A 25,487-nucleotide genomic window follows, 5' to 3' on the forward strand; every position below is an offset into this window, starting at 1 on the left:
AAACAAATATGGAAAGACTGAGTGTGAGCTGGTCATCACCAAAGTGTTTTAATGTAAAAGGATCTCAGACTTAAATCAATGGTTTTGCATCTGTTATTGAATTGTGAAGCCATAAATTTGAACAATTCGAGAGCAGGAGGCTTCAATTCATCATGTGCCACTGAGGACTTACAGTGACGCAACCAGGTTAGCACCATCATAAATTAAGGGTAATCCATTACCTGGAATGTTGCAGGTCTTTAAGGCCTTCACCCCATAGTCCATACACAGATTTTCCGAGTAATATCTACAGGTTCCTTTAATCCTCCAACCACCTACAAGGAACACCCTCTCATTATGCAGTATCACTCTGGATTGACAAATTATTCCAGGCATTTAACTACTTATCATAGTGCTAGGACATATGAAACATCCTACCCACAATCCTCATCCTTCCCAAGATGATATTCAGCTGCCCAAAAAATCTACATAATGTTCTAGTGCATCCTTATGTAACAATTACTTTCAATCCCTTGCCATGTGGATCATACTCCTGTGGAAGACCCACATGCAGGACATGTCTGATAAACCCACCAAAGCTCATCCTGTTTGTGAGGCCACCATTCGTGCCCTCTGTTGATAGCAGAATAAATATACATCTGCGAGTTGCAGAAACACATGGCTAAACCTCTCTGATTACAAAAATCATATATGAAGATGCTCATTTTGGATGCGCACTGCAGCAGAAGTGGAAGTTGTCCGGTCATTAAGAGACATTGTTAAAGTGGTGCTATAATGTGTGTTCAGCTGCATGTGAGAAGGACATTTAATCTTAGTGTGAGTGTAGGGAATGTATCCTCAGAATGAATCATTTCTGAATGCAAGATGTTATTAATATCTCGTGGCATATTTCATTATTCTGATTTCTAATGACAATGGAGTTAATACATCAATGGTAGCTTCTTAGTCTGTTGTGCTTTCTTATCGTCCACCAGTAATTAAGAGTTATTTATTAATCATTCACTGCCAAAAACACTCAGCTGAGACAAGCCTGTCACAGGCTTATTCTATTACAGACAGGCCATCGGTGAAAACAGTCTTATCATGCACCATCTCTGCTAAAACTTAAGCACAACATTTTATTTTGGCATGATCACCAACCACCAGAATGAAAGGCCACTGCCAGACTGTGGCCAAGAACAGAGTTGAGCACTCAGTGGTGGAATGTGCTGCTAAGCACAACATGCTCAGTTTAAATGGCTGCTTTGTAACTTGTGCCATGTGGATTCTTCCCCCTCAATATCAGCTTCTACGAATCACGAGGTGGTAACTGTCATTGCAATACCTCCTCTGTTCCCATAATTAACTTATTCATTTGCTGTCCATATAACAATCAGTTTTCAGACAGTCACATACAAAGCTTTAGTTCACACACACATTCAACGTGGGAAAAATATATATAAAAAACAAAGATGCTGTAACTTACCAAACGAGAAAGCGCTGGTAGATAGACACAATAAAAAACACACAAACAAACACACAAATTTCAAGCTTTCGCAACCCAAGGTTGCTTCATCAGGAAAGAGTGAAGGAGAGGGAAAGACGAAAGGATCTGGGTTTTAAGGGAGAGGGTAAGGAGTCATTCCAATCCCGGGAGCGGAAAGACTTACCTTAGGTGGAAAAATGGACAGGTAAACACTCGCACGCGCGCGCACACACACACACACTCCATCTGCACATATACAGACACAGGCAGACATAATGTATATATGTCTGCCTCCGTGTGTGTGTGTGTGTGTGTGTGTGTGTGTGTGTGTGTGTGTGTGCCCAAGTGTATACCTGTCCTTTTTTCCCCCTAAGGTAAGTCTTTCCACTCCCGGGATTGGAATGACTCCTTACCCTCTCGCTTAAAACCCACATCCTTTCGTCTTTCCTTCTCCTTCCCTCTTTCCTAATGAAGCAACCTTGCATTGCGAAAGCTTGAAATTTGTGTGTGTGTTTTTTATTGTGTCTATCTACCTGCGCTTTCTTGTTTGGTAAGTTACAGCATGAGAGTGAGATCTTAAATTATCCGTTCTGTTGTTGCAAAAACAAACTTAAGACTATGTACACTGTTTTACGAAGAGACATTGCAACTTGAAATAGAAATGCATACATTAATATAAAGAGTGACAATAAAAAATCATCAAATTTTTGTTGCAAACACGAACTAATGGCCATACACATGGTTTAACAAAGCGACCTTACAACTTGAAATCTTCTACTGAGTAACAGCTTTCCTCTATTAATAAATGCTTCAGTTTATTAAGGTGTTTAAATTAGCTGTTTTCAGTTCAGTTTTCCCTTTCCCATGTATTATAATTATGTGCATTACTGTTTGTTAAATCAAGTTCTGGATTTACTTTCACAAACATGATTGCCTGCAAGACATGCACATAATATATGGTAAATATTTTCTGAAAATCTCCTACAAGACTCTTGTTTACTTTGGCTACCACTCTTACTGCCTTTTTTTCTAGTCTAAAGACTCTGCCTGCATAGACTGATGATGCCCCACTCCATATCTCAGAAGTATACTGAAGAGGTGGTTGTATCAGTCTGAAATATATTTGCCTTAAGCTACCATTGCTCAGGAAGGCTGAGACCATTTCAATAGATACACATTTGTACTGATTTTCTTACAAATGTGATCTACAAGCTCTTTCCATCACAGGCATTCATCAACAATAATGCCAAAAATTTGTGTTGTTTGTATGGCTAAGAGCAAATGGTGGTTAAATTGAGAACATTTATGTTCTGATTATAGTTAAGCATGAACTGCATTGTCACTGTCTTCTCTTAATTTCCAAGTACCGTATTTGCAGTAAGGTAAGCTGACAGAAAATTTTAATCCATTTCACTACTGTTGGCAACAGTTTTATACATGGCTGAGCTGAAAAAAGATGTCTCAGGAGCACAGCTTACAACACTGCAGTTTTGTGGTTCAGTTAAATTGTTAACATACACAAGGAACAGAAAAGGCCCTAATACAGCTCCTGGAGGCACACCACATTGAAGTATCATGTAGGTTAATTTATTTAGCTGGTAACAACTGTTCGTTTCTCTTACAAGTTGGCTTGACACACTGTTCCCTGTCTTTTAAATAGAAGATGAGTAGTTGTAAGGCTGTTCCTTTTCTAATTTACACAACAGATATATATGATTGAAACTATCAAAAGCTTTACTCATATCCAGGAAAGTGCCTGTTACATTGTCTCCATTATCCAGCTTTAAAATTTCATATATACCTTTCCTAAAACAATGTTTTAGAGTGTCGAATAGATTATGTTTGATGAAATACCCCTCAAGTTGATTTAATATTACTTTCTCTGGTAATTTGCCAAGTTCTTAAGTTAAAGACATTGGCCTGTAGTGTTTGTTGTCAAGTTTTTATTTCCTTCTTATACACCCGTAGAATTTGAATGCTTTTCAAGAAGTCATGAAATTCTCTATACAGAGAGAGGTATTTGTTAGGCATGGTAGAGGTTTCAGTAGTTCTCGTCTGCATTCGTTTAGCAGCTTAGATTAAATGTCACCCACCTGTAAGACATTTTAAGTTGAAGTTTTGAAACGATTGCTAGTAGGTCCCTCTCAGAAATGCCGCAGACAGAAAAAGATTGGTTTGTGTTTCTAACACTAAAATTTGGTTGCCCAGTCTTGTACATCCTTTTTGCTAATTGTAGTAAACTTCTGTATGAATTTTTCACACACTTATTTTAGATAATTTATTATTTCTTCATTTCCTTTCATGTTAAGCTTTTGTGGTTACAAGACTGCTGTTTTCCACAATCTTTATATATTATTTTCCAGGTTGTTTTACCAACACAACTGGAGCTGCCTACTTGCCAGGCATAGTTCTGAGATTTAAGGTTAGCCAAGGAATCTGTAATTGTGCTAGTAGTTTATATTTTGTTAAAAAATATTGTAATTTAGTCTGTCTAAAGAGGATATAGTAGCCTTTCATGGTCTCTCTCAGGTCAATGATCTCAGGACGGAAAATCTCAGCTTTCTGATTTATAGCTTTGTTTACTTCTTTTACTAAAGAACGTGTTTCATTTGAAGTTTTATTGAATAGTTTGTAGAAATTTTCCAATTTATTATTGACATCAGTTGCATTGTTTCCTAGTTCCCATAATCCTTCTGGTCTCAAAGTTACACTTTCCCACATCTCACAGCCTCTTTCATGATCTTAACTTTGAGTTTCTCCCATAAGAAAATGGGGATTGGGGATGGGGAACATAGGTAAGTACTTTCGGTGCAACAGAAGCATCATTCTCCTGGAATGAAACTTGAAAATTAGAGGACAATTTCTTTTATGAATTTTTGAAGTCATTGTTTCTATAGCAGAGTCAGCAAAAGGAGATTCCTGGCAGCTGGCAGCCAGTTGCTGGCTTTCAACGGAACTGTAAATGGGTGCAGGCAAAGTAACAGTCATCTACAGAACTGTGAGAACACAGGCATTGTATAGAGACATACAAAATTGTGTTAAGTGATTGAGGTAGACACATGAGGCAACTACGCTACACCCACTGCAAGTAGCAGGAATCATCTTTTATTGTTTCTACTACAGAACTTCACATGATCTCGAATCAAACAAAGCAGTTTGATTTCTATACTCCCACAGACAATATGACGATGTAACAAATTGATATCAAACCAACATATAAATGTACTCTGCTATTATACAATGCACAATAAATTGATTAGCTTGAATCAACATAGAATAATTAAAAACCAATAGGTAAATTTTTTATTTGCCTGGACATGGTGTTGATTGATTCTGGTAATATATAATTACCTAAAGTATTTTAAAAATTGTTCACACAGCATATTTTTTATACATAAGTATTTCCTTTCATTGGGTTAATACATTATCAGTGGTCTGGAATCAAATATACCGTATTTACAATTTTGGGTTAGTTGCTGATTTTAAAAATTTTCATAAACAATAGTAATGTAACATTTAGTCACATTTGACATCATATTTCCTGAAGTGCTGCAAGTGAATGTGAAAATAATATGTGAAAAATGTTTATGCAAAGTGGTACTTATGAATGTATACACACCACAGAAGTGGGGGGGGGGGGGGGGGGGGAAATCACACTTCAGGTCTGTTTTCAGGTCTTTAAGCAAACCAAAATTGTAAAGATGTCTGCACAATAATTTTACAACCTGTCAAAAATTGTGAACTATGTGTGAATTTCTTTCAATGAACTGCTGCATTTTCTTTTTTTGCAATATATTTCTCACAAGATAAATTTTCTGCTACTTAAGTTCATATACAGGTACTTTCTTTTTATAAAATCGTTTACTAGCTAAAAGTGACATTGAAGTTTGAGTTCTTATACTACATCTATAGTTATGTACATTGAAAAATATTTTACTTATAATACGTAAATGCATGAAAACTTCATGCTAATGCCATCTTTGCTATGACTGTTTAATGTCTGTCACAATTAACATTCTCATTATTATCACAATTAATATTCTCATTATCATCAAATTTCCTTTCTGTTGAGCAAGCTCATACATGGTAATTACATTGTGGATACAGGAACAGTTCAACATAACTTTTACCACGACACAGAAATAAAACAGTATGTGTAAAATCTGTTCCATGCAGTCTTGGTACTCATCATAATTTACAACAAAAGAAAAATGTAATATCACTTTCACTGGTACGAAGACCGGTCCTTCAGCAAATCCCAGCAAAATTACACCTTTGTCCAAAACATGGGAAGTCTTATTTCTGAAAATAAAAACATTGTTAAGCACTGCAGCAATTGCTAATATTAAAAATGAGAAAATACTAGGCTACAATGGCAAACGAATACGGAAGTGTTGTTACTATAAACCTTCCATATTTACGAACAGCCTGTGAGCCTCCAAAAAAAAAAAAAAAAAAAAAATTATCTCAATGTAAAGGTATTTAAAGATGCTAATGACTTTCAAGAAGCTTTGTAATGATGGGAAGTAACCAAGGTATATACTAAACATACATCAAGTTGTTCAAAAATAGAATACTCAAGAAACATTTTCTGTGCTTTGTATGTTTACTTTCCAGATACACGAGTATGACAACAGCTTCATTTATCTTTGCTTAATCTTTAAATAGCACTTTCTTGGCACATTGATCAATTGTGTGTACCTGCACCTCTCTCTTATCCACTTCCTCCCAACCATAATACCTGGTACTACTTCCAGTAAAAAAACTGGAACTCAAGCAAAAGCTGATGAAGAGGAACCCAAGTGCTGGATTTTAGAAAATGTAGGAAGTGAGCCTCAGGAGGAAACGGTGGTAAATGGTGCTAAATAGTTTGAAAGTTGTGTGTTTTACTTAAGTAATATTCTCTTTTTACAGATCTATATAGTTAGTTTGTGTGCTTAATTTCCTTAGTGATGTATTTTCTTTTACCCACAGTCAAATGAATCTTATATCCTCAGTTTCCAAATTACACATTTTTCATTACCATGCTGCTGTTATAATGAGAAGCTTTGAGTACAGTATAACAAAGATGACAGTTCACCACTCACATTTAAGATAAGATCCCTAAAGGGGTACTAAGCAAGTAAATAAAATAGTAATAACTGTTAGGCAGCCATTCATGCCATCATTTTAGATAAAATCCCTCACAAGATGTGCTACTCATATTGCAATGAAATGGTAAAAGTAACCAAAACCATTGCTTATGAATACACAGTATGAAGGTAGTCATGGATGATACAATCTATGCATATTATAAATTAAAGTCCCTGCCACGTTTTTCTGTCTGTACGTGAAGGCTAATCTCACGAACAATGGTAGGGATTTTTTTATAACATGGCAGCAAGTGTAAAAGTATGAAGTGGAAAAAAATTGATGATAAAAAGAAAGCCTGTCTAAAAAGTAAGGAGAAAATTACTAAACTGGGGAGACACACATCAAATTTGCAGTTTGTAAGGATTTCGAGTCAACGCCGCAGCAAAGCACATCAAAACTAGTGCAAGAAAATGAGAATTCTGTAGACAAATGGACTAAAGCTATGAACAAAAACAATATTCATAAAGTGGTAAATAGTGTGAAAGCTGCAGATCCTGTACAAAAAAAAAAAAAAAAAACTTTTGCACGAGAACTGTGATCATGCAGTTAAGAGTTCTGAAAGAAAAAGAATGCGATACAGAATTGGGAAGACACTTTTCCTGTACTAAAAAATACCAGATGCAGGAACATGACAGGTTTAAACATAAACAAGGAAATCTGAATTCAAAATGGGTACAGTGTTTTGCGTAACGTGTGTGGTGATTCAGAAAACTGTGGAAAGAGAGACTTGCTACACAATATTCCAAAGAAATTAACCATGAAATATATAAAAATATCTAACATGACAATGACACTAAAAATTAGTTTTCACAATGTGGCTTCATATACATGACAATAGTTACAGAAAAGCTGCATAACACATCCACAGAGTATAGAGCATGGCAAAACCTGGTGTGAAATTTAGATATATTGTTGAAAACTGTAAACCTGTGTGGGGACCTACAAGAAAGTGACTGCATACTAATTATGGGTGATGAGAGTGATGAAGCACTGGAAGCAGGAAGAACACAGACATGGACAAATTAAGACATGGAAATGTGATCCTATCATTTCATACAGAAATGACTAATGGAAAAAATTTGTGTGAATGAAGAAATCAGGAAAATGAATGGTTTGTTTCATAAATTTACTAAATTCTATCCAAATGTGTCACTCAAATAAATTGCTCTTTATGATATTTTTCACAACATGGACTTCATTTTAATAATGCAAGAAAAGTTAACTTTAGTGTTCAGTTTATGAAAAAAAAAAAACCCCTCACATTAAGCATAAGCTACCTGTTTCCTGACCACATCTGAACTGGAATATACTGGCAACAGCAGGGAATCATTTGAGATGGCAGAAATGGTTATACAGAAGAAGGTAAAATAAATGCCATAGCTGAAGTGGTTCACATAGCAAAGGCAGCCTCTCGCGTGTGTGCAGCCACCAGCAACAACCCTGACATCACTAAAATTGTAATCACAGCCACTACACCAGCCAGCAGAATGGCTACTGTTGCTCAAAATTACTTGGTGAATAATTTACTTAATTAAACTTTGTCAAACTTACAATATTACTTATTGAGGAATTTATAAAAGATTCTTTCTAATGCTATTTCATAATTTATATCAACAATAACTAGCATAAATTTTTATTCCATTTTAGGGATCCAGCTCAAAGTATCACTTCGTCCTTCATGAAATCTTCACCGAGTAGTAATAGCTTTCAATTAGAAAATCATATAACTTGCTTTTTAAAATATTTAGCTTCATATTCATTACATAACACCCTTTTATTTTGTTGTGAATTTTCATGGCTATACACTCATGAGTCTAAGCATCCAATTTTAAGTGATGTGAGGTGAGGTAAGCATAAAGTTTTCTTTATGTCTTGTGTTGTATGTGTAGCTCTGCTGCATAGGAAAAGAATCACCTCAAAGATGTATAAAGAGGGGACAGTTAATATTTTTATGTCCTTAAATATGGTTGACATAATGCCCTTGGCTGTGCAGTGCACATGTTACAAATGATTCTTTTTTTTCATCAAACAATGGAAAATCCAGGATGGAATGCAACAATAGTATGCAAAGGAAAGTTGCTACTCACCATATAGTGGAGATGCTGAGTTGCAGACAGGCACAACAGAAAGGCTGTGACAAATAAAAGTTTTGGCCATTAAGGCCTTCATCATTGCAACTTTAAAATTTGTGTAATATTTCCCGAGTTACCTCAAGAAATTATGCCACATCTAATAACAGATGCAAAGTAGCAATAGTATGCCACTTTCCTTGTGTTCATATGAGTGGCACTGGCTAAAATTTCCATTGCATATGCAAGGCTGTGTAATTTATTTGCTAGAGATTCTAATTGTGAATTCCAACTCAAATTTTTGTCCAAGTTTATTCCTAGGATTCTGACTGAGCCAAGTTCTTCCATTTTCTTTTATTATTGTGAAGAATACATATATCTTCAGCTTTTGACTGTATGGTTTTAAAACTCATCATGTGGGTTCTTGAAATGTTTAGCCATAAGCCATTTAGACTGAACCATGTTTCCAAGTTACTTAACATATTCGTGACACACTGGGGTATATTGTCAGAATTTTCATTTTCAATTAGGGCAGAAGTATCATCTGCAAACAAGTTTATATCGAAAGGCCAGTCATTTACATAGAACAGGAATAAAATTGGTCATAGGATTGAGCGCTGAGGTACATCTTGTGACACAGTTTACTATTCTGAGAAGTAATCTGCTCCATTTGATGTTGCCTCTCCATGAGATATGATTCAAACCAGTTCAAAGCAATATCCCTTATCCCATATATGTTGAGTTTGAAAAGCACCAGAGCATGGTTTACAGATTTTGTAAGCTCACAGAATATTCCTGCTACTTTAGCTTTCCTATATAATGATGAAGTAATTTTTTCAGTAAACTTGTATATCACATCTACTGTGTTTTACCTTGTTGAAAGCCAAATTGGTTGAAACTTCCTGGCAGATTAAAACTGTGTGCCCGACCGAGACTCGAACTCGGGACCTTTGCCTTTCGCGGGCAAGTGCTCTACCATCTGAGCTACCGATGCACGACTCACGCCCGGTAATCACAGCTTTACTTCTGCCAGTACCTCGTCTCCTACCTTCCAAACTTTACAGAAGCTCTCCTGCGAAACTTGCAGAACTAGCACTCCTGAAAGAAAGGATATTGCGGAGACATGGCTTAGCCACAGCCTGGGGGATGTTTCCAGAATGAGATTTTCACTCTGCAGCGGAGTGTGCGCTGATATGAAACTTCCTGGCAGATTAAAACTGTGTGCCCGACCGAGACTCGAACTCGGGACCTTTGCCTTTCGCGGGCAAGTGCTCTACCATCTGAGCTACCGATGCACGACTCACGCCCGGTAATCACAGCTTTACTTCTGCCAGTACCTCGTCTCCTACCTTCCAAACTTTACAGAAGCTCTCCTGCGAAACTTGCAGAACTAGCACAGTTTTAATCTGCCAGGAAGTTTCATATCAGCGCACACTCCGCTGCAGAGTGAAAATCTCATTCTGGAAACATCCCCCAGGCTGTGGCTAAGCCATGTCTCCGCAATATCCTTTCTTTCAGGAGTGCTAGTTCTGCAAGTTTCGCAGGAGAGCTTCTGTAAAGTTTGGAAGGTAGGAGACGAGGTACTGGCAGAAGTAAAGCTGTGATTACCGGGCGTGAGTCGTGCATCGGTAGCTCAGATGGTAGAGCACTTGCCCGCGAAAGGCAAAGGTCCCGAGTTCGAGTCTCGGTCGGGCACACAGTTTTAATCTGCCAGGAAGTTTCATATCAGCGCACACTCCGCTGCAGAGTGAAAATCTCATTCTGGAAACATCCCCCAGGCTGTGGCTAAGCCATGTCTCCGCAATATCCTTTCTTTCAGGAGTGCTAGTTCTGCAAGTTTCGCAGGAGAACTTCTGTAAAGTTTGGAAGGCAGGAGACGAGGTACTGGCAGAAGTAAAGCTGTGATTACCGGGCGTGAGTCGTGCATCGGTAGCTCAGATGGTAGAGCACTTGCCCGCGAAAGGCAAAGGTCCCGAGTTCGAGTCTCGGTCGGGCACACAGTTTTAATCTGCCAGGAAGTTTCATATCAGCGCACACTCCGCTGCAGAGTGAAAATCTCATTCTGGCCAAATTGGTTATTTGAAATGATATTATACAGTGTGGTGGAGCTTTGTATCTGCAAAGCAGCAATTTTTTTCAAATATTTTTGATGTGACTGGAACTACAGAAATGGGGCGATAATTTCCCACATCGTCTTCTGAACATAAAAAAAAAATTGTTTTACTTTTACGTATTTAAGAGATCAGGGAAGAAACCTTCCTCAAATTATTTGTTTATTATGTTTATTATGAGAGAGAGAGAGAGAGGATGAGATACTACATAATAAACTTTTTTAATCACTTTTTTATATACAATTGTGCCAAAGTAACTACCAACTGAAAAAGAACCTTTGATCATGCACCAAAATACTCAGTCTTTAAGATGTAAACTTTTAAGTGTGAAAGAACTATTGAGTGTTTGGGAAAAGAAATGTCCTGTCAACACCGAGGTCATTGGAGATGATGCACAAGGTCAGATTGTTTCTAGGCAAGGAAAGGAAATCCTTTCAAAAACATCATCATGGCATTTGCCTAGAGCGATTTAGAGAAATCATGGAAAATCTAAATAAGGATGGCCGCATGCAAACTTGAACTGCTTTTGTCCTGAATGTCAGTCTAGTTTGCTAACCACTTGGTGAGTGGTGGGGAAAGCCCTAAAAGTGGGATGTTTTACTGAACACTGGCTTTGTGAGCAGGAAATACCTCTATGGTAACAAACAAACCTATTCAGTAGCATTACAATTCTGGGGGTCAGCTTATAAAAAAGGTTGTTTCTGTGGGTCAGCTTATAAAAATGGTAGCAGTTGCATAAATGTGCAAAAATGGCTTATGAATGTGGTAGGAAGAGAGGTAACATAATAAAATTCAGTATTGAAAGAGACTGAGTGTTAATCAATTGAAACTGCGGTTCATAATACATGATATATCATCATTAACACTTCCAACATAGGCCTCTTCACACCCTGAGCTTTGATGTGAACTGGCATAGTTCTGAATTGCTTTTTAATATCATAAAAGAAATGTGACAAGACTGCGAGGTGTGCATAATTTAAAAGCGAAAAGCATTTATGTTACAGAAGTAGGAGTTTATTTGAGAATATACATTTCAAACAAACATTATAATGAGAACAAGAACCATATCAAAAGTGTGAAAAGAAAAAATCTTTTACATGCTCTCTCTCTTAACACTTTGGAGACCAAGCCCGGCACAACTTGGCCCACAACTTTGCGTTAAAAAGATCGCACTTGACTATAGGTCAGGCTGCGATTTCCTCAATGTGTGAGCCACCATTGTTTGAAAACTGGACTCATTTCATATGAGAACAAAGTAAAAATGTCTCACAACCTAACCCTCGAATGCTGCTGTCTTCTGTTATCAATTTCTAGAATCATTCTGAAAGAAACATTATCAAATGTAACAGCTGCTGTCGAGAATGGCTGAATCAATATGGCAGCATTGACAAAATTTTGTTCATGTACTCATTATTTTTCTGTTTGCTATAATTCTGCTACAAATATGTCATGTTTGTTGAGTGAGCAAGAAATTTTGGAAGCACAAGAGGAAGAAATTGTTCAGTAAGTCACCTTTCACTTTTTCCTTGAGAGCATAACTGTACTTTCTGTTAAAATTATTTTAAAATTTGTAATCTATCCAAGAACTACAGCAAATAAGAAAAGTAAATATTTAAGCTTGGCCCCACTTTTTTTGTAGATATTACTCTTTTAGATACACCAGTTACATTTGTGCCAGTAATGCCTTAAATAATGGCATAATTTACCAGTTTCCTAGGCCCAATATTCTTTAAGCAGCCAGTCTCCGAAGTGTTAGGGGTACAATTATGATTCTGTCTGCATACACATAAATAGTACAAGAATGTTTCAAAGTGGGCACATGTAGCTGACAATATTTTATGTGGTTAATGTGTAATTAATTTTAGTATGGTAATACCTGAAGCATTTTGAGGCACAAAGACCAACATTGCAATTATTGTACCACCTACCCTCCTTTTGATGCACTTACCAGCCTCCTCTTTCCCTCTGTGTCAACCAGACCTCACAGCAGCCACGCTTTATTCACCTTGTTTGCACAAGGTGGAACTTTCTCTGGAAAATGCCATGCAAATTTCCTGTCAATTTATGAGGACAAAGCGGGCAATTGCTAAAAAATATCTCCTCCCTTTTCAGCAAATTTCTTTCACACTGTCTTCATAGAATCTACCAGAGATATGTTCCTTCTAGTCTTCTATTTCTATAAAACTGTTGACTGCTGACACAATAAACAGGTGGAAAAATAAGTTTTTCCACAGCTTCACAGTATTTCAGGCAAATGGATAATAACTGAAGAGCTATCTTCCCTATCAGCACCAGCTTTATTCTTACCGTAATAAAAGATGACATCTGGCTTTTGATTTCCGCCATTTCTCTCTTGGCCCTCTCTAGAATAGCAGTGTTGGCAGCTTTATGTTTTGTGGAAAGACTATAAATGTCTCTTACTTATTTCCACTTCACTACCAAGAGGTGTTCTTTCATTTGAAAAATCATCAGATTGCTTTTAGTTCCAACATTTTGAACAGTTCTAACAAACCCCTTCTGTTTTTCATTACTGTTCCCACACCAAGAGTTTCTTTCTCCCACAACCCATCCAACAGCAATATACTGGTGTAACATCTATCCATATAAAAGCCACATCCTTTGGCAAAATACTTGGAACACAATATCTGTACAAGGCCTGGATAATTCTATCTACATTCCCTGCAGAACCTATGTACAATCAAAGTTCCACATGTATCCTGTTGCTGAATCACAGAGATAATACCATTTGATCCCATATTTGTTTGGTTTGTTTTTCATATATACCCTAAACCAGATATGGCCTCTGCACACTTGCAGTGCTTTCACACATGTGCAGAGCTCTCTCACCTGGATGCACACTTCCCTCTCTGCCATGTCATGCAGTCTGATCAGGAGGGGTTTGAAAAAGAGGAAATTGCGACTGTACCACATTTACATAGTAAGGGACTGCGTGCAGCTTGGTTTCACATTTCCTATGTCTCAACACCACAGACCACAAACAAAACAAATTTTTATAATATAATATAAATGGATAAATAAAAAATCTACTCACTAGACGGCAGGGGAACAGACACACAAAAGGATTTAACTTTTATAAGCTTCCGGAGCCAGTAGCTCCTTCTTCTGGAAGAGTTGAAGGGGAAGGATGAGGGGTGAAGGAAAAGGACTGGATAGGTTTAGGGAAAGGGGTACAGTTCGGAAGTCACCCAGAACTTACCAGACTTACCGTACGGGATGAAAAGGAAAGACTGATTTTTGGGGACTACATCAGATGAGTTCCGAAAACCTGAGAGCTTAAAGGTGGAAGACAGGGTAATACACAAGACAGAGACACTACTAAAACATCATACATCAGTTAATAAGAATGAGAAGCTAAGTGCATTGTATGTAACAGAGGTGGGTTGATGAAAAATAGACAAGTCAGAAAGTGAAACATGTAGGAAACTACACTGAAGAGCCAAAGAAACTGGTACACCTGCCTAATATCATGTAGGACCCCTGGAAGCATGCAGAAGTGCCACAACACGATGTGGCATGGACTCTACTAATGTCTGAAGTAGTGCTGGAGGGAATTTACACCATGAATCCTGCAGGGGTTTCCATAAGTCTGTAAGAGTACGAGGGGTGGAGATCTCTTCTGAACAGCATGTTGCAAGGCATCCCAGATATGCTCAATAATGTTCATGTCTGGGGAGTATGGTGGGCAGCAGAAGTGTTTAAACTCAGACGAGTGTTCCTGGAGCCACTCTGTGCAATTCTGGATGTGTAGGGTGTTGCACTATCATGCTGGAGGAGGAGGAGATTAGTGTTTAACGTCCCGTCGACAACGAGGTCATTAGAGACGGAGCACAAGCTCGGGTGAGGGAAGGATGGGGAAGGAAATCGGCCGTGCCCTTTCAAAGGAACCATCCCGGCATTTGCCTGAAGCGATTTAGGGAAATCACGGAAAACCTAAATCAGGATGGCCAGAGACGGGCTGTCATGCTGGAATTGCCCAAATCTGTCGGAATGCACAATGGACATGAATGGATGCAGATAATCAGACAGGATACTTACGTTCGTGTCACCTGTCAGAGTTGTATCTAGTTGTATCACGGGTCCCATATCACTCCAACTGCACACACCCCATACCATTACAGAGCCTCCACCAGCTTGAACAGTCCCCTGCTGACATCCAGGATCCATGGTTTCATAAGGTTGTCTCCATATTTGTACACATCCATCTGCTAGATGCAATTTGAAATGAGACTCGCCCGACCAGGCAGCATATTTCCAGCCATAAACAGTCCAATGTCGGATTTGACAGGCGTAAAGCCTTGTGAGGCGTAAAGTTTTGTGTGGTGCTGTCTCAAAGGTACACAAGTGGGCCCTCAAAAGTATGATGTTTCGTTGAATGGTTCGCACAATGACACTTGCTGATGGCCCAGCATTGAAATTTGCAGCAATCTGCAGAAGGGTTGCACTTCCGTCACACTGAACAACTGAAGAGTTGTTGGTCTCATTCTTGCAGGATTTTTTTCTGATCACAGCGATGTCGAAGATTTGATGTCTTACCAGATTTGTGATATTCACAGTCCACTCGTGAAATGGTCATACAGGAAAATCCCCACTTCATCACTACCTCTGAGATGTTGTGTCCCATCGCTCATGCGCTGACTACAACACCACGTTCAAACTCACTTAAATCTTGATAACCTGCCATTGCAGTAGCAGTAACCAATCTAACAACTGCGCCAGACACTTCTTATTTTATATAGGCACTGCAGACTACAGTTTTTTAGGCACTTCAGTGTAAAATGGAGTGTAGAAAGGAATAGCTACTGTGGATAAATGCCGAGATGGAAGGAATTAGCATAAATTAAGGCCAAGTATGTGCTGAGAAGCAAGGATATGTTGTATTGCTAGTTCCCAAATGCAGAGGTATCGGAAACTGGTGTCTGGGGGAAGAATCCGTATGGTACATGTGGTGAAACAGGCACCGAGGTCATGACTGTCATGTTGTACAGCATGTTCATCCTGGCAGGATGAACGGGCATAGGCAGAGGGTGTATGCGAGCAACACACAATATCCTCTGCCTTCCCCTTCAACTCTTATGCCAGAAGAACAAGACACTGGCAGTGAAAGCCTGTAAAAGTTAAATCCTTGTGTGTGTGTGTGTTTTTTTTACCTTTTAAGAAGATATTTAATTTATCCATTTATATTATATTATCAATAAAACAAATTTTCAGTATTATTCAATTACCTTTGATGCACTGAAGACATAACAAAATTTTGTCCGGTACAAACTGTTGGCATATGGACAGATGTAGACAATTTTGCAGCTTTTCATCATTCAGGTTTGCCATGTAATCTTAACTTATTTAGTTCCATAATTGAGAAAAGTCTTTCATGCACATATACTGACTGAAATATTGTTTCACATTTGCAACCTCATTACGGAGATGTGGAAACTGTTCCCAACAGAAAGAATGTAAAAATCCTGGCCAGTTTTAACACAAAAGAATTTCTCTTTTAAACAGGAACCACATTGCAGATCGGGGGTAAGGGGGGGGGGGGGGGGGGGGGGTTAGTTCCAACCACATATGCTCAAAAACAAAAACAGGTGTAAGATTTGTAGTATCTTCAATATGTTTGGAAAAGTATCTTTGTAATTCTTTGAATACCACGATGAATTCTTCAAAATTTGGATTTTGCTTAATGCTGGCTCTTAGGGAAATGGATGGAATTTTTTGTCGGAATTTGTCCCTTACTCAATGCAGTTTTCTTTTTAAATGAATCCCGATCACATCAGAAATAAGCTGTTTCTCACCTTGAAACATGTTACTGTGGGCAGTCAAGTCCACTTAAAATGCGACGTCTGCACTCCATTCCAGACCTTCTGAATCTTCATTCCTGGTTTCCTTTTTTGTTCATAAATTCAGCAACAGCGGGATTTAAATTGACAAATCCTTCCAGCCAAGCTCCTGGACTTAACGAACACACTTTGCACTAATATGCAAAACATTTTCAGAAAGAAAGTGTACTATGATTACAACAGGCTGTGGCTTTTTGTTTTTTTGAGGGTTTCCAACACCAAGTGGTAGAGGGAGATCCCCTGACCAGAGGAAGTGTCACAGGAACACGGTAGTACATAAACTCATGTAATAGTGTCCAGTTGCATGAAAGATGTTGGTAAGAAATCCCACGAAGTGCAAGTCATGTGGTGTGATTTGATTCCTACTCAAAGGAGGAATAACAATTACTCAGGTCTTTCTTTTCTTTTTTTTAATTTTGTTATAAGAAAAAAAGTGGTTTACAGTGAAGATGTTATTAACAGACAGAGAGCATTAAAGTGGTGTAGTGAGTCTAGTGGAGGCAGAACAAATGTTCATGATGTACAGAGGAGGGGAAGGCCATCCACTTTGACCGATGTGTTGGTGCAAAAAATTAAGTGAACTGTGTATGAAGACTGCCAATCTAAAGTAGATGAAATTTCTGTGATGTTTCCACAACTCTCCCAAATTCTCTTATATGAGACACTCACAGAAACACTAGGGTACTAGAGGAGTCCCAAAACAGCTGATAGTGCAGCACAAGAAAAACGGGGACAGTAGCAAAGAAAAGTTTCTTGAGCGACTTGAATTGGAAGGTGAGGATTTTCTGAAGTCTATTATGACTGGAGATCAAACATGGGTGGCTCATTACCAGCCTGAGACAAAAAGGCAGTAGTCACATCAATTCTCCATCTGCCAAAAGAATTCAAATCCACAATTTCAGGAAAAAAAATCATGGTCTCTGTGATTTGGGACCAAAAAGGCATAACTTTGGTTGAATTTCTGCCTCGTTGGCAGACCATCAATGTACAATGATGATGTAAGAGCCTACAAACATTGAAAAGGAGCATTTAAAACAAAAGGAGGGGAATGTTGATGAGAGGAATGTGCTTTTTGCATCACAAAGCCAGTCCTCGCAGCCTTAGTCACCAAGGCGCTCTTGCACTCATTTGGTTGTATGTAAACAGTTTCTTTTCCTGCCATTTTGAACATTTTTCTTTCATATTATAGATGCACATTATATTTGTTGCATTTCAAATTGTAAAAAGTTCATTTTTTAACATTTGTGTATTTCATTTTATACTCTCAGTTATGCCCTTAAAGTAACGTAACAGCTATGGTTCTATATTATTGTATTTAAAATGGGTAATGGCATACTGCTGGCTTTTTTTAAATGCATTTGCAATTATCAGTCATCAATTATAAATGTTAACTTTCTAATATCCCATAAATGTCAGAGGTCCCTCTCAATGATTAATGTCCCTGCTCTCTACTTTCTCCATTTTTAAAATATATTTACAAATCTGGTAAAAAACACAAAAAAATGTTTGTTTCATAAACAACTCACCTTACTTCTCAAAATAGTGTCCTTTGAGAGATGTACACTTGGTCCAGTGATTCTCCAGCTTGTTCATCCCATCACAAAAATACATTTTGAGAAACCTACAAACAGTTATTGATTGCAACTAGCAAGTTTCTTTCCGGCAACCAAAAGTTTAAAGTCAGGGAACAAGAAAAAGTCACTTTGGGCTAAATCTGATGTACAGGTTGCATGAGGAACCAAACTCAAAGCCCAATTCATGCACTTTTGCCACTGTTATCACTTAAATGGAGCACTTCTTTTTGTGCCAACCTTGGTCTCCCTCCAGCCACTGCAAGTTTTCAATGATCTGACAATAAAGCATAACAGAGCCCAGTTAAGGTTCTGCCTTTTCCAAGTAATCTATGAGGATTATTTCTTGGGAATTCCAAAAAACAGTGGCCATCACTTTACCAACTGACAACTGGTCTCTGGCTTCTTCAGTGCATTTTCACCATCCTTTTGTCCATTGTTTTGATTGCTGTTCTAGCTCTGGTGAGTAATACCAGATCCAGGTTTCATCAACAGTCACAAATCAGAACAAAAAGTTTTGCAGATTACCACTGAACATTGCCAGGCATTGCACTGAAATGTTGTGCTGCATGTGCTTCTGGTCGACTGAAAGCAATCATGGCACTCACCTCGCATGCGGCTTCTTCACAGTCAATGCTCCATGAAGGATATTATGCACCCCCTCAGGTGAGATGCCTACAGTCTAAGCAATCTCACTAATTCTTGTATTAGCATATAGTAGATTTTATCAGTGGTTTCCTTTGTGGTGAAGACAACTGAACAGCCGGATTGTGCTTCGTCTTTGGTGCTTGTACGACCATGTTTAAACTCATTAATTCAAAAGTAAATCATGTTCAATGATGGTGCAGAGTCCATGTGAACATCTAATTGTTTTGATTTGTGCAGCAGTCCAATCCATCAAATAAAGATATCTCATAACAGCACAAAACTCTGTTTCCTCCATTTTCAATTACAATCAACACGCTGACCAATTCAAACAGCTTTACACAATCCTTTGAATAATCAAGAAGGCACAACAAAAATGTTCCATTCTTTCATGGAAATTTACCAGACTTATCAAATCACACTCTTATTGATTTTGCTACGACACATACATTAAATATTTTGATGGCAATTTACATACTGAGCTATTTTCAGATGTGCCTCTTTCCTACGTTCAAATTCCAGTAGCTTGTGATTGCAGTTATGGTCTTGTTGGCACAAATTTGACCCTTTTTTTTAAACAATCATTTGTTCATACATGGACTCTAAATTTACATACTTAGTTTTTGATAAGTATCTGTAATATAATTATTATTCCCGATGTCATAGGCATTAATTTAACATCAAATATCAATGAAATTGTTTTCCTGGTACAGTGCTGGATTGCCAGTATCAGTTGGCCAAGCAAATGACAAGATACCCAGTATAGACTTCCACAGTTATGTACTTCCTTGTTGAAATTCAGTCATTCTAAAATCCTGTATTTTATCCTACATTTCAGTCACACAGATCACAAGCGAAGTTAAATAAAATTATTTTAGCAATAAGCAAGTATTTTACCATTTAGAGCCAATAATGTATGTTGGGTTGAATATGGGGGGTGGGGATAGTTGTCCCCCTGAATTCTTATTTCTCCTTAGTTCCTGGTGCTGTGTGAAAGACTTCCTGAATGTGTCCCTTCTTCTAGTAGCCTGTTCTTCCATACAATTCACTATCAAATTGTTTGCATGTGTGCCTTTTTGTTAAAATATGGCCAAAATGGAGATTAATTAGATGTGACAGGCATTTCAAAAACAGTCAGTCAATTTTTACTAATCCTTCTGTGCTGAAACCTTTTAAGAAGGAAGGTGTAGTCATCACTGCTGGGTATCTTGAAAGACAGTGACATGAAACACTATTTCAGTTAAGGTTTGCATATAATGCAACTGGTCCTTAAATATTTTAGAATTGTATCATCCACAGGTACTTTCGCATCATGTAAGCAATGGTTATGATCACTTTTACCATTTCATACCCAATTTGGTTGCAAATCTTCTTACAAGTTTCTTGTTTAAGGTGATAGCATAACATTTATCACTATTTTATTTTTCTGCCTATCGGCAATTCAACACACTATCTTAAATGTGAGTGATGATCTGTCATATATCTGAAATGTGAGTATGATCTGTCATCTCAGTTACACTACACTCAAAACTTCTCATTAGCACAAAAACTAAACATGGAAGTTAACTCCATAGACAAGTAAACAAGAAAACATTCATTCAGTCAAACATATGACACTCATGCCATTTACCAACATCCCATCCTAATGCTCACTTCCCATATTCTCTACATTCCAGCACTGATATTTCTGTTCCCCACCTTCTGCTTGAGTTCCATTTTTAAATTACAAGTAGATCCAATCACCTATTTAACAATATAAAACCAGAGTACATCTATGATTAAGGATGCAATAAAGTTATAGTGCGCATTGCTTACCTCTCATATTTAACTGCGTGCACTGACTAAGCCTGCAAAAGAAAAGATTATATTAATCTTATTAATCTGTTGGCATTAACAGAGCACTTGTCGCATAATTTGGAAATATGCCCACTAATGCTTGGGTGCATATGAGAACTGTCAGTGGTAATTTTATCTACAGTAGAAAGTATGTATTGATTCATCCTGAAGATGTGAAAAAGAAAGCAGCAACTCATACTCTACTATATGTTTTTATTTATTTGTTTATTTATTTTTTGTCACAAACTACGAGGGGTGTACAAAAAGAAACAAGTCGGAAGCATAATTACAGAAACCAGTACCTGTATGTTAGAAGTATTGACCGTGGCTGTTGAGACACTTGTCCCACTGTGACACAAGGCCGTGAATGGCTGTCTCATAAAATTCCCGGGGCTGCGATTGTTAACCAGTTCTGCAGGTACAGCTCCACACGAGTGCAGGAAAGGTTATGCTGATGTTCTTCTTTGACCAAGATGGCTCCCCTTCTGATTCACTTCCTGCAGCACGGGACAACAGTGAATGCCCAGCGTTACTCACAAACCTTGACCCTTAACATTGCAGCCCCGGGAATTTTATGAGACACCCATTCACCGTCTTGTGCCACAGTGGGACAAGTGTCTCAACAGCCAGGGTTAATACTTCTAACATACAGGTACTGGTTTCTGTTATTACGCCTACAGCTCATTTCTTTTTGAAAGCCCCTTATATAATTCAGACTATAGATTTAGTTTTTTTACACAATCTTCTTCAGGTCTAGAAAGGTTAACAGAGAAAATTCCTGCTCATAACCTGTCTTAGATATGCAGTATATTTAGAACACCAAACTGAACATAAACAACCACACTTAGTTGTAGGGGATAATGCATCATAAACAGCACAGCGTATGCACATGCCACATTACTACAACCGGTGTTTACATCTCTGCATTATCTATAAAAGAATGCAATATCACATCTACTTATGGGCACAGAGGATAGCAAAGTTAAATGACTGAATTAGTCATAAATTACATTTATGCTTGTGCCAGAGAAACAAAATGATAAAAAGAGGAACAGAATTGTAGAAAGTTAACTGAAGGAACCACCACCTGCATAATTAAAAATTAAGGTACCAGGAAACATGGACTGGATACAAGACAAGCTAAATGAGCAAGCTGTGTGTACATTTATTAAAACATGTTACCTACTGTAACCAAGATTTTTATGGTATGTCCAGTTTAAATTTTTCATAGCTACATTACTAAGTGACTATTCTGGAAACTGGCACCAGTTTTCAGAACAAGTTGCAGGGCGCCTATCTGATACCTTCCAGGGACAACAAAAATTTGATTTTCAATATTTTGTGTAGTTATCAACCAAATTTAAAATTCTGTAACATCCACTAATTAAGAAGTACAATCTTATGTTACATGTTTAACACAGTAAGACAAGTATTACAAATAGAAACTCACTAACACTAACTCTCTCTCTCTCTCTCTCTCTCTCTCTCTCTCTCTCTCTCTCTCTCTCTTGCGGGAAGTGGTAGGGGCTTACCTGCATGACTATTTTCGAGCGACGATGTCTCTAGGTCACTGTCCGCATCACTGTCCAAAATCACATGTGACACACATCCAGTTACGGCTGCTGTAATAGAATAATTGAACAATTTTGGTTAACGATTTTAATTGGAACATCAGATAAAACTGTCAGAGGTCCCAAAAGTGGTGACAGCAATGGAGTAAGTGACGGCTGATGAAGCGAATAGCCAGTGTATTTAAGTTCTTCCAATGAAATAAGTTGGAGGGGTAGGGGGGCAGCAGACACAGTGTACAGCCCAAGATCAAATGCAATGGAAATGACTGTCAGAAGGCAGTAAATTATAATCCCTCTTAAATATTATAATCTTTAGGTACGCTTTGTTTTCTTTTGCTGTCATGAAAGGTATTTAGAGGGCTTAAAATGTTTAGTGAAATTTTTCAGTCTTATAAATATTTATTTCTTAATTATAGTCTTTTAGAAAACACTAACACTTCATGTTTATAAAGGCAATAGTAACAATTTTCTACACATTTAAGGTCAAATGGTTTTAAATATACCACATTCTTTTGTCTACAAGCTGGTATTAAGTATACACACTGCAACTTGTGAAACCATATTGAACAACTGGAAGTATTAAAAAAGCTGATGAAATTATGTTAGCACAGAGTACATGACCATGTTATTACACCATAAATGTAAGACTTATTGCTTCATTTGAAAGCAACGGAAACTATCAATTTGTTAATTCAGCTATTTCTAGAAATTGTATCCACCCTACATTTGTTCTCTTCTTTATTAAATGTTTTACCAGTATTCCACAATGCACGTGTTAACTAATGAAAACTAATTTACTAATGTATCATGTATGTTTATTCTGACAACCTATTGTCACTTACTTGTATCATGTTCAGTGTCTTCCTGCTGTGTTGTACGGCTTTCTGTGCTGTCTTTAACATTCATGGTACCAGATGCTGAAGGGAAAAAAAAGAGTAACATATTCATGTAACAAACGTCATTCAAAAAGTTTTCTGCAGTACTTCATTCATAATAATCAAAATGCTTGTAACCTGATATCATATCAAGAGATGCAGATTGAGCATATATGACGAAACAGCTAAGCAGGCCACCCAAAATATAAACAGAGCAAGTAAATATTTCTTGGTGAAGCCTTCATAAAGTTTGATGGCAAATTTTCAAATGTATCCACGTAATTTTTAACATAAATGGACCTTTAACTTTTCTCTGTGCCATTGGAAAGAACATAGAAAGAGAATTTCAACAACATAACATTGTAGAGATCACAGGACAAATGACCACTACTAGTTGGCAGGGACCATCTCGGTGTGAAAGTGGGCTCAATACCCACCTGCGGCACTCTGGGTTCTTTTTGGTGGTTTCAGATATGGGTGTTATGTGGGAAGCTGCAAACAAACAATTGGTGAACATAAACAGTTCATTATTAACCCATTAATATTAAGCAGCAATTGTAATGTGTCCTTGACTCTGGTGCAGTTTGGTGTTCTGATATTTCCAATTGGCACAGTGTGTATCACAGACATAGCATTTAGCTAGTGCGGTACAAGTGCTGCATGGGAGGTGGCACCAAGTTGCCGGTGGTGGCCATCAGCAAAATGCTGCTTTACTCTGGGCACAGGGCAGCCAGTGATGCCTTCTCATTTGTGGCAGGTTGCGACGTTGCCTACTCTAACCCTGGACTGAAGGCTGGAGAACTGCTGTGGGCACCTGGTGGGAGATACAATGGTTAGTGGTTTCGTAGAGGTAGCGGCAGAGTGTTGGCTATCAGGGCCTGGGCAGTAAGACAGTGGTCCTCATATCGCGGCCTGGCGACAGCAGTGACCTTGTTATGGTGTTAACTCCAAGGATGCACCAGTAGAACTCCTGGTGACGACTGACATGACATGTGCCAGGTGCGGCCTGGTAGTACTAATCATAACCTACTTGACCAGGCTACGGTTTAAAAGCAGCTCTTTGGCACTGAAAAAGATGGAAGGAGTATCACTGCCACATTCCTTTGTGGCGTTTAACCTGCTGGCTAGCACAGAAGCTTCCCAAAAGTCAGTCAGTATCTCAGACCCAGCTATTGCTGGATGGCAGTACTTTGAACCACAGAAATGGTTGATGTCTTGCCAAGGGTGCAACATCAGCAGATAAATGATGGTGGTCTGGATACACCTCTGGATACTGCTGTGTTCTGTGCTGCTACAACATGTAAAGAACTTGATTAAATTGTAACAAGATAACAATGCCACAAACCAGTACCCGCCATCAGTAGAAGAGGTCCCACAAACATGTGTCCTAACAAATGTAAGCAAAACCAAAACTAGGGTATGGTTTTTGTTTATATTATCATGATTGGCACATCAAGTGCTCAAAATGTTGATGTTGGGCACCACTACGGATGCTACAAAGCAATTACATACAAATAGCACTGCAAGTTTAATTTCATTAGGACCTATCACAGCACAGGACAGTGTTATATGCCATTTCGTACTCTGTCGGAGTCAGCCTTTTTTTGGATCTTATTAAATTTTCTTCATAGAGAAAAAAGGCGTCAGTCAGGTGAGTGTGTAGGCCGTTTTGTATGTCTCGGACAGCTGATCCAACAACCTACAAATGTTCTGCTAAGAAGGCCTGTAATTTACTGCACAAAACTGGTGGGACATCGAACACAGTGGAACCACATGGACTGCCTTATTTCCTGTGAGATTCCTTCCAGTAACTGTGGCAGCATATCTGTTAGGAATTGCAAATACTTGTGACTATTTCTAGTCCTCTCACTAACACAGGAACCAATGGTGCAGTTGCTAAAAAGCCCATACCACACATCGATAGACCAAGCCACTATGGATTTTCGATTGACCAGTAGAACATATTGTGAAGATTGATCTGCTCATGGGTCATAAACAATGCTTCATGCATAAATGTAATTTTGCATAGAAATGCCAAATCCCCATTCAGTTTTCGTAGACACCATTCTGAGAACTGCAATCTGTTCTGAAAGCTAGTGTCACGAAGCTGCTGGCGGAGTGAAATGTGGGAAGGACAAAATTGGGTGGAATGCTGTATTCTCGGAATACTCTTTTGAATGATGCCACTTGCACTTTCAAGGAGGCTTATAGTGACATGTGAATTGTACATTACTGCTGCTAAAATGCTAGGTCTATTTCTCTCATTAGTTCCTGGTCTTTTTGTTTGTGGATGATCTATAGTCTTCACATTTACAGTTTTTTAAATTTATTTTTATAATGTTTGCAGGACCACATA

The 25,487-nt window shown here is 38.1% G+C and overlaps 1 protein-coding gene across 3 annotated transcripts in view; it reads right to left on the bottom strand.

Annotated features, from left to right (window-relative positions):
* Positions 1 to 5,096: 5,096 nt before the first annotated feature.
* LOC124721398 (SPRY domain-containing SOCS box protein 3) overlaps positions 5,097 to 25,487 on the bottom strand; it is a 74,428-nt gene continuing 54,037 nt past the window's right edge. For 2 of the 3 annotated variants that reach the window (XM_047246461.1, XM_047246382.1), the window contains exons 6-9: positions 23,099 to 23,173; positions 22,218 to 22,307; positions 20,665 to 20,696; positions 5,097 to 5,767 (exon numbers count right to left, since the gene is read on the bottom strand). In XM_047246461.1, the coding sequence (XP_047102417.1) occupies positions 20,674 to 20,696; positions 22,218 to 22,307; positions 23,099 to 23,173 (188 nt within the window). In that variant the 3' untranslated portion in view covers positions 5,097 to 5,767; positions 20,665 to 20,673. Of the gene's footprint in view, positions 5,768 to 20,664; positions 20,697 to 22,217; positions 22,308 to 23,098; positions 23,174 to 25,487 lie in introns of those variants that run through there. The other variant, XR_007006344.1, reaches the window with a different exon arrangement.

The sequence above is a fragment of the Schistocerca piceifrons genome, chromosome 1 (assembly GCF_021461385.2).
Source record: "Schistocerca piceifrons isolate TAMUIC-IGC-003096 chromosome 1, iqSchPice1.1, whole genome shotgun sequence".
In the NCBI taxonomy this organism is placed as follows: domain Eukaryota; kingdom Metazoa; phylum Arthropoda; class Insecta; order Orthoptera; family Acrididae; genus Schistocerca; species Schistocerca piceifrons.